This window comes from Netta rufina, assembly GCF_964035555.1.
Source record: "Netta rufina genome assembly, chromosome: 23".
Taxonomy (NCBI): Eukaryota; Metazoa; Chordata; class Aves; order Anseriformes; family Anatidae; genus Netta; species Netta rufina.
This window is the reverse complement of record NC_140147.1, coordinates 5,577,335-5,592,921: the sequence shown is the minus strand read 5'-3', so window position 1 is coordinate 5,592,921 and position 15,587 is coordinate 5,577,335. Positions and strand designations below refer to the sequence as shown.

The window sequence follows — 15,587 nt, the reverse complement described above, 5'->3', positions numbered from 1 at the left end:
CTTCCAGTTGTGAGTGCACCTAGTTCGTGCAGCTGTGTCGCAGGTGTGCATGTGAGCATGGGGGTTGTATCTGTGGATATCTCTTTCCACGTGTTCACTGTATGATTTTATAATTGAAATTTGAGAGCATTTTGTGAGAAAGTGCTTTGGAGTTCTGCAAGAGGAAAAATCTCATTTTGTTGCCGCTGCTGATATTGTCTGGGAAGGCAGCGAGCTGAAAAGCACCAAGGACGGAGACTGAACGTAGTTACCTGCAACAGGCTTCCTTGGGAGAAGGAGCTACTCCTAATAATCTGAACCCCTAATCATGTTTGCTTCAGATTTTAGGATTGCTGTAGAAATGTTGAGATTCCACAGTGCTTCGGCTCTACGGGCCAGGCAGTTCCTGGGCTCCCCGGCAATCCTCGGGCTGCTTTACAGATGCCAATTTTCCCTCCTGCTTGATTTTTTTTTTTTTTTTTTTTTTTTAGCTCTAAATTTAAACTCCCTTTTTCTCTTAAAATAGAAATAATTTCTGTAAACTTAAAATTTGCTATTGCTTTCTGGAGCATACGAGGGAAATTTATTTACATTTTGGAAACTCAAGAGCTTATGGTAGGAGCTTAATTTTCCTCTAAACGAGATGATGCTTGTGGATAAAAATACTCTGTTCTGCTCAGCTCTTCCTGCCTCCTTTCTGCAAGTCCACACTCCTCATCTTTTTATTTCAGGCTTGTCTGCCAAACAGCTCTTGTCCTTTTACACTGCGAGGTATTGTTAAAGGGCTTGAGAAGTTGTAGCTGCAGCTGAGGTTTAGTTTAATTGCTCCATGTTGCTTTCTTCTCAACTTCCTGAGAGTGAGGAAGGAGAGGACCTACGGTGGGGCGGCGTCAGCAGGAGTGGAAAAGCTGCGTCCTGTGACATCCAGGAACGGCAGAGGCTTTAAGAAACAAAAATCCCCGCGATGAACTTGTAACGCGTGCTGTGTGTTTATGCAGATCAGTGCTGGAAAGGCCCGACCCGACTGCCTCACCTCCTCCAACCCGACCGCCTCACCTCCCCGGCGGTGCCCCTGGTGCTGATGGAGCAGCAGCAGGCCCAGGGGCTCTGAGAGGCGTTCGCTGCTGGGCTGCTCTCGTCCTTGCTGTCGTGTTAGAACTGCAGGGGCACAGTGCAGCTTCTCCTTGGCTTGAGAGCCTTATAGGCAGGCTTCTGCTGTGTTGCCAATGCAATAACAGATCCTAAAATCACCGGAGGATGCCTAAAAAGAAGTGGCTTGCTGGTATCTTGCGTTCCTGCAGAGGAGGAGCAGCCAGGGAAAATGCTGTGCTTCCTACTAAGTGGTTTGAGAGTTAAAATAACAAGCTGAGGCTTGTTCTCGCAGTAAAAAGAAGACGATAAAACCCAGAGGAAGCTTAGTGCTTAGACTACAATGCCTTCTTGGTGTTTTTTTTCCTCCTCCTTGAGAAGTTTGGGTGGAAATGACTCACTGCCAAATAAAGAGCTTGAAAATAGCCTGGGACACCTTGTAGGGCAAACAGGCCATTAAATGGCCTCGCTTGGACAGACTGTGTGCAGGATGGGAGTTCGTGGGTGTGGATGGTGTGCTCTGTGTCGAAGAGCTGGGAATAGCAAAAGTTTGGTGTTTGTGTATTGAAACTTTTTGGTACAGAAAGCCAGTGTTTAGTTCGAAACTTGGGAAAGGGCCATTGTCTCCTTCAGTGTGCTAAAGAGAGACCTCTCACATGGCGTTTATACCTGCTGGGAAGCAAGGTGGGTCCGAGTCCCGTGTGTTCCTGGCACTAATAAATCCGTGTATTGAAGCGTTTGTCCCTGCCATAGGGACAGACAGGTAACAGGGCACGTGTGCGGCTGTGCTTGGAGCGTCACATCGCTTCAAGGACTTTGGAGCGTGCTGCGTTGTGCTCAGACATAGAAAAGGTGAATGAGCTTATCTCATCCTTTACTTCAAATCTGTGCTCCAAAGTATTTTGCTCCTGAATTAGTAGATGGGAGGCTGTGACAACAGTGTGAGCTGGAAGAGGAGCTTTACGGCGGGGAAACAGCTCATACAGGCGCATGTTTTGAGAGAAACCGCGGCGTCGTTGAGCTGTATTCATCTGTAACTAGTTTTTTGCAGCACTGTGGCAGCAAACGATGTCTCCTTTTGCTAGGGACCGCGTGTGCAGACGTGAGTGGTGTTCCCAGCCCTGCCAGGAGCGTCTGGGCTCCTCCGGCGGGTGGGCAGCGGGAGGCTGGGGGCGGAGGCGCGGCGCTGTGCTGGCGCTGTGCTGGCGCTGTGCTGGCGCTCCTGCTGCGCCCGCTGGGAGGAGCGCTGCTGGCACGTGGCCTCTGAAAATGTGACCTCCTGGATGCTACGGTTGGAAATGTTGATCTGCCCCGCGTGGGTGCGGATTGCTTCGGTTTACGTTCCCGTCAGCGTGCAGAGCCCACACGCAGGTGTCCGTGCACGAGTTGTGCCCGGGCTGCGGCGTGCGGCCGGCACGAGGAGCTGGGAGCGAGCTTCAGCCACCCCAGCACTGCGTGGAGCCAGTGGTTTGGGGCATGGCCGAAAGCTTCTGCCCTGGGTTCTGCTCAGATGGCCTGGCTGTCCTCCATCTCGTGGCTGCACGAGCTCTTTCCCAACGTATCACGCTTGCTTATCTATTTTTTCCCTGTGCTTGTTTGTTGTGGATTGATTTTGTTCTCGGCGCAAAAGCAGCATTACTCTTAGGTAACAGGCAGCAGCAACTTGGAGTGTCTGTTCGATAACCGGATGGAGCCTCCCTCTTATCTGTTCTGTGGTGGGGCTTTCTGAGAATTTGGAAGGAATTCTGCTTCTCACGTGCTGGCTGAGATGGGTGGTGTTCCCATCCTAATACCCAGTTGAGGTGTAATCATTCCAGTTATCCAAACCTGTGTACCTCAGATTGTATCTCACACACACAGACCTGCTTCACAAGATGTTTCTGACTAAACAGATCTTCCTTAAGTAAAAAGTAAATAGTGAGCACGACCTCCCTGATTGTCGGTGTTAAGGCAGCGTGCTGTGAACGCTGTGAGCTGGGAACTTGTTCACGCTCTTTGTCCTCATCCAGCACTCTGTTTGCTGTAGCCTTAAATTTGCACGCCTGCTGATGGAGTATGGAGTTATCAGCACTTATAATATATAGAAGACGTTGACTAATCTAATGATTGTTGTTTGTGCTATGGTAATTTTGTACAGATGTGAGTACTTGTTAATCTTCCAGTTCCTTTAGTTTTATTCCAACTTCAGCAGGCGAGGCTCATTTATCTTGTTAATTTGCTATGAATGCGCTGTTGTTTGCCGTCTGAATTGCACACATCTCATTCAGCCTGAAGATTTAATTTGAAGATTGTACACTTGACATCTAAGGCACTTAAGGAGGGCTTGAAATTCCTTCTGCCATATGTGGATGCCACACGGCAGGTGTTCCTTCTGTGAGGCTGGGATTTTCAAAGCACATCCCCTAAATAGGGCACGTTGTTCTTTTAGCCATCTTCTGGACTTCAGTGCGAGCTTCCTTGGATTCATCCAAGCCAAGGATGTCTTTGTCTCGTTCTCAGTAAGTGCATAACCTCTCTCCTCTCCTCCCGTAGGAGCAATGCATGCGTGGCAGGTGTGGTGGCCCAGAACTGTTCACTCTTATTAGCGTTTACAAATAACCTTCAGAGCATTGAGAGTCCTCAGCAGTCATTAAATAAGCAAGAAGTGAGAGCTCTTGGCACCTCTTGATGTGTTCTGTCCCTGCTGGCATCACAACCTCGGGTTTTGTTCCTGCTGGAAATGCGGGGTAGTTTGAGAGGAGACGTATCTGTGCAGCTCAGGTGGAAGCCACAACAATATTCTGCTCAGAACAGCTTTTCTGCTAATATTTTTTCTCGCAAGTAGCTCTCGTGTTAAGAGGCTGGAGAATGCAAATTGTATGTGTGCGCTTACGTGTGTGTTGTTCATAAAGCATTTAAGAATGTAAGAGGATTGCTGAGATTGAATTACTGTCTCAGTTGTATGGCTTTTGCCCTAGGAGTGTGTAAATATTTTGATTATAAAGCATGTATCAGTTTGTGTTTAATGATTGACTCATGTTTAGAAGGGAGACGCTTATGGTTTATGTTTGCATTTTATACTTATTTTAATCATGCTTTGTTTTTTTTTTAATTGCAGCAGCTGTTGCCGGGTAAAAAGTTTTGGGAATCTGATGATTCCAGCAAAGATGGACCAAAAGGGATATTTCTGGGAGATCAGTGGAGAGACAGTGCTTGGGGAACATCAGGTAGCTCAATTATTTACTTAATGTAGTTGGGGTTGAACATAGAAATGTGCAATTCATCTACTCAAAATTGCTGGCCAGTCTGGACGACGCAGTTTTTAAGAAAAAAAATATAAAATAAAATCTTGTGTTATGTGATAGAAAACTTTAAAAACCCACATTGCTTTGTGATAGAGTTAAAAAGATATCCGTAGCTATAAAATAAATTGTCTAACATGAACGTATGTACCCTTATGTTTATCTGCTTAAAAATGTTAGATTGCAACTCAAATTTGAATTTAAACTTTCTCATGCGTTTCCTGCCCTAGGATGGATTGAAGTTTGAACAAAGATGTTAGAGAACAAGATTAGTGGGGGGATAAAAACAATTTTTAAATACTTAACCAACCAAAGCCCAACAACATAAATTTTAAAATAAATAAATACAATGATGTTTTGAATTAGCTTTGTTGAAGTTTATCTGCCAAGAATTTTGTTCTTGGATGAGAGACCATCCCATATTTTGAACTAAAGGGGAAAGCATTCAGGTTTGTTTTAGTTAAATGGCAAAAAAAAAAAAAAAATCACATGCATGTGCTGAATTTGAAATGCTAACCTTTTACTCTTTATTTTTTGTGCTTTCCATGTGTACTGAATACGCTCCTTAGACACTGCTGAGTATCCTGGGCAGTTTCCAAACAACTGTGCAGAACTACAGCTCCAGAGGAGAGCAACTTTACTGTTGTTTTCTTTTTAGTTATTGTTTTTTTTATTTTGCCTGCCAAAAATATCCTTATTGGAGCAAAGGCATTGGGATAGAAAGACTATTCTAGTAAACTATGTGATAAGAGCATTTTTTATTGTTTAAATTTCAAAATGGCTGTGAAAAAGGGTTGTAGCTTCTCAAAACCTTCTCGGCTGAACCTTGCAGGCTCGCCGAGTGCTGGGGAGATTTCGGGGAGCTGCAGCCTCCAGCTGTTTGGCCTGCCTGCAAGGGGTCTCCCTAGCAGCACGTGCATCCAGTCCTCAACAACAGCTTGTGCATGCTTGTATTAATGTAAACTGAAGCTGAGGGTGGATTAAAAAGGGCTGGAGCCAGACTCTACAGTAATAGCTGAAACTTTCTCCTTTGCTGCCCCTGCTGGGCTGGCTGCACCCACTAGCCAAGCAGGGTAGACGTGGGGGAGGCAACCTCCTACGCTGGCTGATCACAGATCTCCATGAGTCAAAGCCGTCAGTCTCACGTCTTCCTTTGTTTATTCTCAATTAGTCCTGTGCACCTCGCAGCCTTTATTCCTGAGCCATGACCTGCGCTGCTGTCTGTGAGTCAGGGAAGTCACAGTTTCCCCTTTTGCTCATCTAAAACGAAGAAACGGCCGTGGTCTGGCAGTGACCCCAGGGAGCGAGGAGCACGGTTTGGAGGTGGGGTGCAGAAGTGTCCTGGGCCAGCAGTCTGCTTTGTTCCACGAGCAGTGGAACTGATGAAGCCCGGCCTTCTGCTGCATCCCTTTCCCCTTCTGTCTGCGTCCCCAGCGCTGCAGGCATCCCACACGGCTTTGGTTCTTCGCTGCTTTAGCTTGTGGTAGTTTGTGGGCACTTAAAGCCAGTACCACTGAAAGAAACAGTCCTGTCTGATGCAGGCTGCTCTCTTCTTCTCCTCGTGGTACAATTAATTACGCAGCAGTGTGATGAAGTCTGCCGGGGAAATGATCTAGGTTAAAACTAGCTCCTCTTTTTGTTAGCTTTATCCCAGAGAAGCCTGCTCAGCCCCGCTTTACTTGCGGCCACAAAGATGCTCGTGCTGGATTGAGAGAGAAGGCAGGGAGTGCAGCTCGGAGCAGTGATGGAATTTCTTCTCTTGATGGCTTACGCCTTACAAGAAAATGACAGCATCGATGACATCCCGTGTCCCTTCACCATCCCCGGGCACCTACTATGTCTTCTGCCTGTAATTTTTGGCTTACTGGCTGCTACCAGTCATAACACGCAGGAGCTGAGTTCCCTTCCCTCGCTGGGATGTAAGGTCACCTCCTGCCCAGGCAGCAGTTTTCGCAGAGCCTGCTAGGACTTGGAGACATCTCTCCTTAGTCAGCTCTGGTGCAGAATCTCAAACCCTCAGACTGCAGAGGGGATAAAGGGATGGGGCTGGTGCAGGAGGCCAGAGAAAGAAGTGAAGTTTTCAAACTTTTCCTTGAGGAAATAATAGCTGAGAGAAACTGTGATCGTGAGTTACGAGAATGTGAACTCATACGACCAAGAAAACAAATGGCAGCTGGTGTAACCACAGGATGACACTTGGGATGACAATTAAAACAGAGACTGATTGTTTTTCGCACTGTATTAACACAGGAGTTCTAGTATTTACATTTAATAAAACTTTTTAAACATTACATCCTTTACTTAGACACAAATTTCTGAAATTTTATGATTTTAGAGTTCGAATGCAGTTGTCACTTGTAAGCTTTACAGGTTCTAGTACTTTTTGAATGAGAGAGCAATCCTTCTCTTCCCAATGGACATCATCAGAGTCAAAAAGCTGGCGCTTCTTAGTACAATTAAGACACTAGAGTACGTATTAATGACTTGTCTCCTTTGAATAGTTGGATCTGCTTATAAGAATTGCACATGTTTTTGTTCCAGATCACTCTGTTTCCCAACCAATTATGGTTCAGAGAAGACCTGGTCAGGGCTTTCATGTGAATAGTGAAGTCAACTCAGTGCTTTCACCACGGTCAGAGAGTGGAGGACTTGGAGTTAGCATGGTGGAGTATGTGTTGAGCTCATCTCCGGGAGATTCCTGCCTAAGGAAAGGAGGATTTGTAAGTGTGCCTGATTCTGAACTTTGAGTTCCCATTGTGTTGTTTTCTCCATTTGCTGCTTGGTTTGTTTGTTTGTTAATCCATCCCTAGAGGCAGATGTTCCTTCTTCCTTTTACGTGCTCCAGTAGCTCAGCAGTTCGGCGCTTCTCGACGGAGGGGTGCAGTGGGGGAGGCGGCTGTGAAGGACAGGGAGGTTGCTCTGAGGATAAGCACGCCTGCAGTAATGCCAGCTGAGCACGTGGTTGGGAGAGCATGCAGACGTACCTGTAGTGAGCAGCGTGGTTCTTGAGTGAGCGTGTGGATGCTTTGTTGCTGGCTAAGAACAGAAAGCTCCATGTAACGATGCTAGAGACGTAACGTAGCTGCAAAAGCCACTGCAGGCTGGGAATGCTGTCAAGGGCATATTGTTTCCTGGGGAGGAATGGCATTAGTCACTGTGCTCGGTGGGGTGGGGAGGAGAGTGCAGTCACTGCTGCCTCTAACGTAAGGATGTGGCAGGAGAGGCATCATCGAGTCCCGTCCCCATACTGGGGGAAAAAAGAGCTGCATCTCAGCTCTGCCTCGTCAGCCGGGTGCTGGGTCAGTGTCGGAGAACAGAAAAGCTGAGTGGGTTTGTTACTGTTGGAAGACTGCCGTGCTCATCCCTTCAGGGAGATGGTTTGTGGCCTCCTTCATCCATCCTCTTAGTTTTGACCCTCATTAGTGGGCACCTGGTAACTTCCTTGAATCCAGAGCCTAGGAAAGATGACTTGGGGGAGGGGAGCAGTCAGTGGAGGGAGCAGATTTATCATCCAGAATTGGGGTCAGGGAGGCGTCTGCTCTGCAGCACTGGTGGTCAGGATGGCAGTTCTGAAACAAAGGGAAAACTTGTAAATACCGTGTTGTGTGGGTGAAAATAGGGCTCCGAATTTGTGTTTGTAATTGGCATTTCCAATTCTGCTCTCTAGTATCAGTGAAGAAGGATTGGATTTTATTTAACATCATAATTATCAGAAAACATCAGAATATGGTCACTTTTAAAATGATCTTTTTTTTTTTTTTTTTTTTTTAAGTATGGGAGGAAAGCTACCCCTCCATCCCTCCAAAAAAAAAAAAAAACAAAAAAAAAAACACAAGACTAACAAAAAACAAACCAACAACAAAAAAAAGAGAATGGAAAAATGATTTAGCTGATACAGGGTCCAAATGCCCTGGTATGTATGCGGAGTGTTTTTCCCTCAGTTGAAGTGGAAGAGAGGGTTTCAGTGTCTGTCTTTTGACAGCACCAAAACTATCTATGATAAATATGTTTATATGCCCCTTGCTGTTTTTTTATCATAAATTTTGTTGTTTTTCCTCTTCCTTTTGTTGTTCAAAATTGTGCCCCTGGCATAATCACCCTTTATTCTTCTCCCAAGTGAAATAAAATGCAGACATTAGGGGTGGGAACGCTGCAGATGCCATGCCACTTACAAAATGCTCAACAAGAAATCAAATCCTTTTTTTTTTTTTTTTTTTCCCCTGCAAAAAGTGCTGTAGGTTTACATGATCTGAGCCAGTCATTGACTCGGGTGCTCTTAGGAGCTGCACCGTGGAGTTCCCTGTGCAAATCCCCGTAATGCCCCCCAAAAGCGAGGCAGCTGCGTGCTGCTCCTGTTTGCTCCTGTTGTGCTTGGGTGCATGCACTTGCCCAGCCAGTTCCCGCATCTCCGACGTGGAGGCATTACCAATGGAGAGGCTCTAGTTCAGTTTTTACACCTCCGTGCATGCTGTTATGTTTAAAAGCTCCTGAGTTAATTTTGAAGTGTGCTCAAGTCCCATTTCTAAAGAGGATTTGGGTAAATTCTCTTTAAAATTATCTTGGGGTGGGATTTTTTTAGAGCTGATAGAGTTGGACCCTGATTTACTGAATGGAAAAACTGAACAGGTAGCTGAAACCTCTTTTGGAAGGGAATGAGAACAGATTCCCTTGTTTCTTTGATTATGACTTATGATTTTGCTCTTTTTATGTTTTTATTTGTAAGAACTAATGCTCAAAAGCAACTTAACTTGATTGTGACATGTTTCTTTGATTTGTTAATGTCTTGGAACGAAAGCAAAATTGATCTGAAACCTAAGCTTATTAAAATATTGTCTCTTTTGCCTAGGGGCCAAGGGATGCAGAGAATGATGAGAATGACAAAGGGGATAAGAAAAATAAGGGCACATTTGATGGCGATAAATTAGGAGATCTGAAGGAGGAGGGGGATGTGATGGATAAAACAAATGGTTTGCCTGTGCAGAATGGAATCGACACAGATGTCAAAGACTTCAGGTATGTGCACCATCAGTTAATAATTAATCAGTGTCACACTTTTCTGAAAGATCTTTCATGCTCTGGGAACAGTAGTGAAAAGCCTTTGTTGGCTCACTGAAGCAGTGCCCTAAGGACTATAGCATACGCAGGGACGTGCTTGTGAGAAAGTGGAGGATAACTGATGGCCTGCGCACACCTGGTTCCATATTGTGTAGTCTTGGGATTGTTTTCACATGCAGTTTTAGCTACTTTGCATGGGATTCTTCTGGAAATACCTACCGAGATGTTGACCCTCCCTGTAGAGTGGTCTGAGCTGTAGTTGAGTTCTTGGACTTGTTCCTCGTAGTTCTCGAGATTAAGGCCTTGTGAAATCTGGCTATTGATAAAATCAAAGAATGTATTTCTATTTCTTGCTAGCTCACCTGCTTGCTGAGCCTTGTGTTGGCATGTAGGAAAGCTGTAAAAGGAAAACAAATACACTGTGAGCCCATACTGCTGGCCCTTGAATAGAGACGAACCAGTTCTCAATTCAGCCCAGTGCTTATGTTAGGCGAATAGGAAACCATGGCAGCTGTTTCAGAAAGGTTTCAAGTGAGATACAGTGTCAGAGCTTTATGTAGTCAGTAGTTATGGAATAGCTTTATGAAAAATAACATTGCCATTTCTGAAATGTCTTGTTATGGCTTTCTCCTCACTTGAGGAGGAAAAAAAAGAAGAGTACTTGTACACTTGTACTGGAGCAGGTCTTTGAAGTGCAGAGGCTTGGGGATTTTGTGGTGTGTGTGGTGTTTTTTTTTTTTTTTTTTTTTTTTTAATACACAAATTATTCTGTAGAATTCATACCAGGAGGGTCTGGAATAGCTGCCTACATCTTCTTTCTTTTTTTCCCCACCATCTTTGAGTATCTCTGGGTAGTAGTGTCTGCTGCTGAGAGCTGATGCTGTGTGACAGAGCATTAAATGGATGTGCCCAGTGACGGATGTGTTTTCTCTCCGTGTAGCCGCACACCTGGTAATTGCCAGAACTCTGCTAGTGAAGTAGATCTGCTGGGTCCAAACCAGAACGGATCCGAGGGCTTAGCCCAGCTGGCGAGTACTAATGGTGCCAAGCCGGTGGAAGATTTCTCCAACATAGAGTCCCAGAGTGTTCCTCTGGATCCCATGGAGCACGTTGGCATGGAGCCTCTGCAGTTTGATTATTCTGGCACTCAAGTACCCGTGGACTCAGCCGCAGCCACCGTGGGGCTCTTCGATTACAATTCCCAGCAGCAGGTAACGTACCGACAGGGCTCCTCTGCCGGAGGCATCCTGGGGTCAGTGTGAGCTCAGGCTCTCGCCTTGGGGCGTTACGGAGGAAGACTCAGGATGGTTTCATCGTTCCTGTGCCATACGTGTGTCTGCAGCGTGCTGCACGTAGCCTCCTCGTCAGCTCGACGCAGGAGACCTGTGTTAAATGCAGTCCGAGCGGCAGGTGGAAGGGCCTGTAGCGAACAGCCAGACACAGCAGGGTGCTGGTGATCGATCATCTGTAGCTTTTGAGTAAGCTTGCCTTGGAGAAGAGCTTTTAATTAGTGAGGTGTACTAAGCAACAAAACCCTTGAGCCCTTAACGTGACTTAGAGGCCAAACCACTGCTCAGCCTGGGTGCTGCAGCCCCGCTCTGGGATCTTGGCAGTACTGATCAGAGGAGGCCGAAGGGATGGTGAATCTGAACCAGCTCGATCTTACTGGAGCATGGTTCAAAACCCGGGGTCAGAGTCCAGCACTACAGAACTTTATCTCAGCCCGGTGGGTTTGTTTGACCTTTTCTCCCATAACAGCAGCCCAGACTCCTCAGCCCGGACAAGTAAGGCGAGTCCTGGCCTTGCTGTTTGGCCTCTCTTGAGTGCTGGGCCTAGATCCAACGATCGACTTGTAATCTGCTCCTGTTCCTGCCCGTTTGGGTAACGACTGTAAATGTTTATTGCTTTCCTTTTGTAAGCGTAATATCCTTCAAAGAAGAATAAAATCCTTTGTTGGAGCTTATTGCAGGAGTATATTACTGGCCCTGGGTTTCCTGAAATATCTGATTGGTTTTTAGCAAAACAGCCTGATTGACACTGAGTACAGAGGAAGGACTGTTGCCATGTTTATATGAAAGCCCTGCCTTCAGAGACTTATCGTAGTCTTAAAGGCAATGTAAATAACCGTTAGTTCAGTCGGTTGTTCTCTTATGTAGCACGTTGGGGAGGTTAATGGAGGAAATTTTTTTAATGATTAAGCTAAATAGTCGCTGTATAGCTCAGAAAGGAGAAAAAAGCAAGCTGTTCCCAAGTCTTTGTCTTACTCAGGTGTAGGACCTTGAATGCAAAACTTACTTTGGCTTTTTTTTTTTTTAAGCAATTAAACAATGAAACTTGTTTTGCTTATTTTTAAGCACGTTGCAGCTATCTGACTTTTAAAGAACCATCCTGTATAGGAAAACAACCGCAGAGATGCGAAGCCTGTGATTTCTATTTTGTCTGGCAGTGTTTTCTGTTTAAGGCTCATTTACAAGTTGGTTCAAGCTAGTTTTTTTTTTTCCTAGCCTTTAAAAAATAGGACTAAAAAAAACCTGTTGAAGCAAGGCATCCCTGGAAAGCATGTTTTAGCAAAGTGCATTTCTGGGTTCAGGCTCTGGATGGCCCTGTAGACATGCCTGTGTTTTCTCTGTATAGCGCATAGTAATACCGGTGTGGGGCTGATGTAATCTCTATGTAATCATCCGTAAAGCTTTTTTCTGTGTTGCCTGTGAAGCTGTGGTTCTGTCATTTCTTTAAACCGAAATTTGGTGGGAGAGCAGGAGATGTCCTGGTGCTCTGAGTGTGGCTGGGTGCCTTCTGCCTGGGTCTGGCACGCTCAGCGCTGGCTGGGAGACGCGGAGGGCAGGCAGGGCAGGCTGCTCAGTGCGGGCTGTTATTGTAAAATTCCAGCTTTGTTGCAACAGCTACTCACAACGACAGTAAGCGCAAATGACAGGCTTTTGTAAGCATGAATGTTGCATTAAGATAGAAAATCATTCCTAATTTTTTTTCACTGCCACACGACCTCTCACTGCACGCCGGTGTAAGCGCAGCGTGCCTTGGCTCAGAGTTGGACCCATTTCCTTAATATGTTCTATCCAGCAGCCGGGGCTCCTTAGCATTTGCTGCAGCTTGGATGAAAGAGGTCTGTCTTCTGAAAGTACAGGGCTTTTTCCATTCATTTGTCAGAAACACATCCCGAGTGTCCTGAACAAAAAGATCTCTTTAAAAGCGTCTTTCTTGGTCCGTTGGGAAGCGTCACATACGTTGAAGGGATTACAAGCAAGTGCAGCTAAAAGCAATATTAAGAAGGGAAGGTCTTAATCACGTGTAATCTGATTAGAGATGTCAGATGTTTATATTGCAGAAGAAACTGGATTACAGAAATCTAATTGCACAGTGTTTCCATAGCCGTGTAACACGGGCTGGGCTGTGCTGGTTTCTTGGAATTCCCTCTGAGCTCCCCCGCACACTGCTAGAGATACTTCACTCCTGTACCTGTGTGAGAGAGAAAATAGCCTCAGTCTTTGAAATGTCAAGTGACACTGCTGAACCCCTCCAAAGCTACGGCACTTGTTCGTGGGTTGTCACCAAATGCCATTTGTAAGAGGTTGAAATGCTCCGTGTGGGGATTTGTGTGAATTCCAGCTAATGGCTCTTTAAGGACTATTCTTCTCTTTCTTTCCACTTACTGGAAACTACAATTTAACGTGGAAATGTAGTTTAACCTTGATTTAATGTAAGTTTCTGAGTAAGATGACAAAAATCTTTTACTGGAGATTGACCTTTGGTCTTCTGCGATCTGTTGGAACGTGGGGCTGTGCTGGCAGCAGACGGAGACCGTGCATCCAGGCCTTGGTAAGGCTGCCATTAAATACATCGGGTTGATGATTCCCAGAGCTCGTGTGGCGTAGGGGCTTAGCTGGCTGAGCACGGCCTGAAATTCCGACAGTGTTGGCTCTGCTCCCCTGCGTGTGGTACAGGCAGTGCACAACCCCCAGCTGCACAGAGCTCCAGCTGCTCACACACCTGGGGAAGTCGAGTCTTGGTTTGGAGGCTTAGAGAAACTGCCTTTTAAAGCATACAGGGGGGGAGGGAGAGAGGTGGCTGGCTGACGCTGCCAGAGTCCAGGGCTTAGGTATCAACATTCACCTGTTCTGCCTTTGAAAGGAAAGCTCTGTACAGATTTGAGAGGTTTTCTGCAGCCAGGAGGAATGCAGCCCTGCCTGTGGCGCAGTGTAAGCGGCCGAGTGTTTGCCCGTGGCTTTACAGAAGCTCAAGAGCACAGTCTGGGGAAGGAATGGTAACGAAGCTGGGGCCGGATCGTTAGTTCTCTTACTTAGCTTAGGATGCAGATGCAGAGATGCTCGTTTGTTTTTTTTTCTGAAGCAGATGAAAGGGCTCTGCCCTGCCATTGTGTTCCATATTCTTCCCTTCTGTTACACCAGTTGCAACTTTAGGTAAAGGAGCATCCTTTCTGTCTCATCTTTGGGTCTGTGAACTCTGCAGCAGCCGTTTGCAGGGTGCGCTGGGCACTGCGCCTTCATTTCAGCAACAGCACAATGCACGTGGGTACCTGCGGGGCTGCAGGTCAGATCCAGCGGTCATCAGCTGTGGTCACAAGAGGGAGAGAGGGCAAGCAGACAGCGATGATGATTAAAAAAAAATATAAAAAATATTAGGTCAAATATTTATGTTTTGAGTTTTTTTGCTGCTACTACTAATTTAAAAATGAATCATTGAGATGCATTTTGGAGGTGTAGAAATCACTGCATGTGTAGGCTGGGCAAAAGATAACTTCGTTTCAGAGGAGACAATGAGCTGCTGAGCTGAAGGGCAAAAAGAAAACCCACTTACCTAGCCATTTCTTCCACTGTTCGCTTGACAGAACGCAGCTTAGCGTGATGGAAGATCTGATACCAGGGATGCAAGAGCATGGAAAGTTAAAAGTTTGAGTCAAGCTTTTGCAGCTGAAGAAAGCTAGAATATTTGATCACTGAATTCAGCCCAAAAGCAGACCACAAAAGCAAGCACGGCTGTTCTAGATGTGTCTAGAGCAATGAAGCAGTTGAAGGTTGTTTCTTGTTTTGTTTTTAAACTCTTCTGCTGGTTCTGATCCCAGCGACATGCTGCTGGAGACTCCTACAGCGCCGCTACCCTTCAGTCCATTTCCTGGAGGTCACGGTGTCCGCGATGTGCTTGCTTTATTTAACTAAGAGATGTCACTAAGTATTTGATCCAGCTGCTAATGACAGATGATATATTAGTGAAGATTACACCCCTTGCAAGCACTCAGCGTTGTGTAAGCATAAAGTATTGTTGAATGGTGTTTAATTAAAAAGAATGAAAGGCAGGGGGAATGTTTTCTGAGTAAAGACTGCTAGGAATGTTTTCTGAGGTTAGGCCTGGGGAGGTGAGAAAAGACCTGTGGATTTGATGCATTTTCCATGAGCAGCATTAGGGCCCTCCTTGGACATGTGGAGCCGTCCTGGCATGTTTGGGGTAAGCAGCCTTTAGGGAAGGCATAGGTTGTGACCCCCAGGTATTGAGTTTCCAGTTCTTAAATCTGGGTCTGATCTGTTGCATGTTGTTTCTCCTTTGGAACCTAAAATAGACTATTACTTTTTTTTTTTTTTTCCCCCCACATTTTCTCCTTAAAAAGCACAGTTGCTTATCTTCTTAGGAGAACCGTGTCCAATTTTCACTTACAAAGCCCCTTGCTTCCGAACTGATTCTGTCCTTGTTGATAGCTGCAAGTTTCTGCCAGAAATCTGGGCGGAATTATTATTGCAGCTTCTGACAACTGCAGCTTGGCTGTCTTGCTGGAGACCTGAGAGGAGGGCAGAGATAATAGGTGTGAAAACTCTGTAGCGTTTAGGCCCCTTTTATTTCCAGGTGATTAGAAAGAGAAAACACTTATCACAGCAGCTCATGGAGTCATTCACACTTCAAAAATGATCACTTTTGGAAATAAATGGGTATGAACATTGCTTCTGGCTAGTTCAGAGTGGCCGTCCGCATGTGCTTTAAATGTTTTTACTGGAGATGAGCAGTGGTCTGCTGAGGTTTTGATTCAGGGAGTTATGTTTGCGTAGAGACATCTAGTTGGGCACAGGAGACGGGGAAATAAGTTTAGCAAGTTCAGTAAGTTTATGCAGTGTCTCAGTAACACTGCACGTCGCTCCTAAAGGCTGTAGTGAACAT

At 45.7% G+C, this 15,587-nt stretch overlaps 1 protein-coding gene across 7 annotated transcripts in view; it reads left to right on the top strand.

Annotated features, from left to right (window-relative positions):
* PUM1 (pumilio RNA binding family member 1) overlaps positions 1 to 15,587 on the top strand; it is a 71,168-nt gene that overhangs the window by 22,550 nt on the left and 33,031 nt on the right. For 6 of the 7 annotated variants that reach the window (XM_084300667.1, XM_084300666.1, XM_084300665.1 and 3 more), the window contains exons 4-7: positions 4,166 to 4,274; positions 6,891 to 7,069; positions 9,196 to 9,362; positions 10,345 to 10,615. In XM_084300667.1, coding sequence (XP_084156793.1) covers positions 4,166 to 4,274; positions 6,891 to 7,069; positions 9,196 to 9,362; positions 10,345 to 10,615 — 726 coding nt within the window. The remainder of the gene's footprint in view (positions 1 to 4,165; positions 4,275 to 6,890; positions 7,070 to 9,195; positions 9,363 to 10,344; positions 10,616 to 15,587) is intronic. The other variant, XM_084300662.1, reaches the window with a different exon arrangement.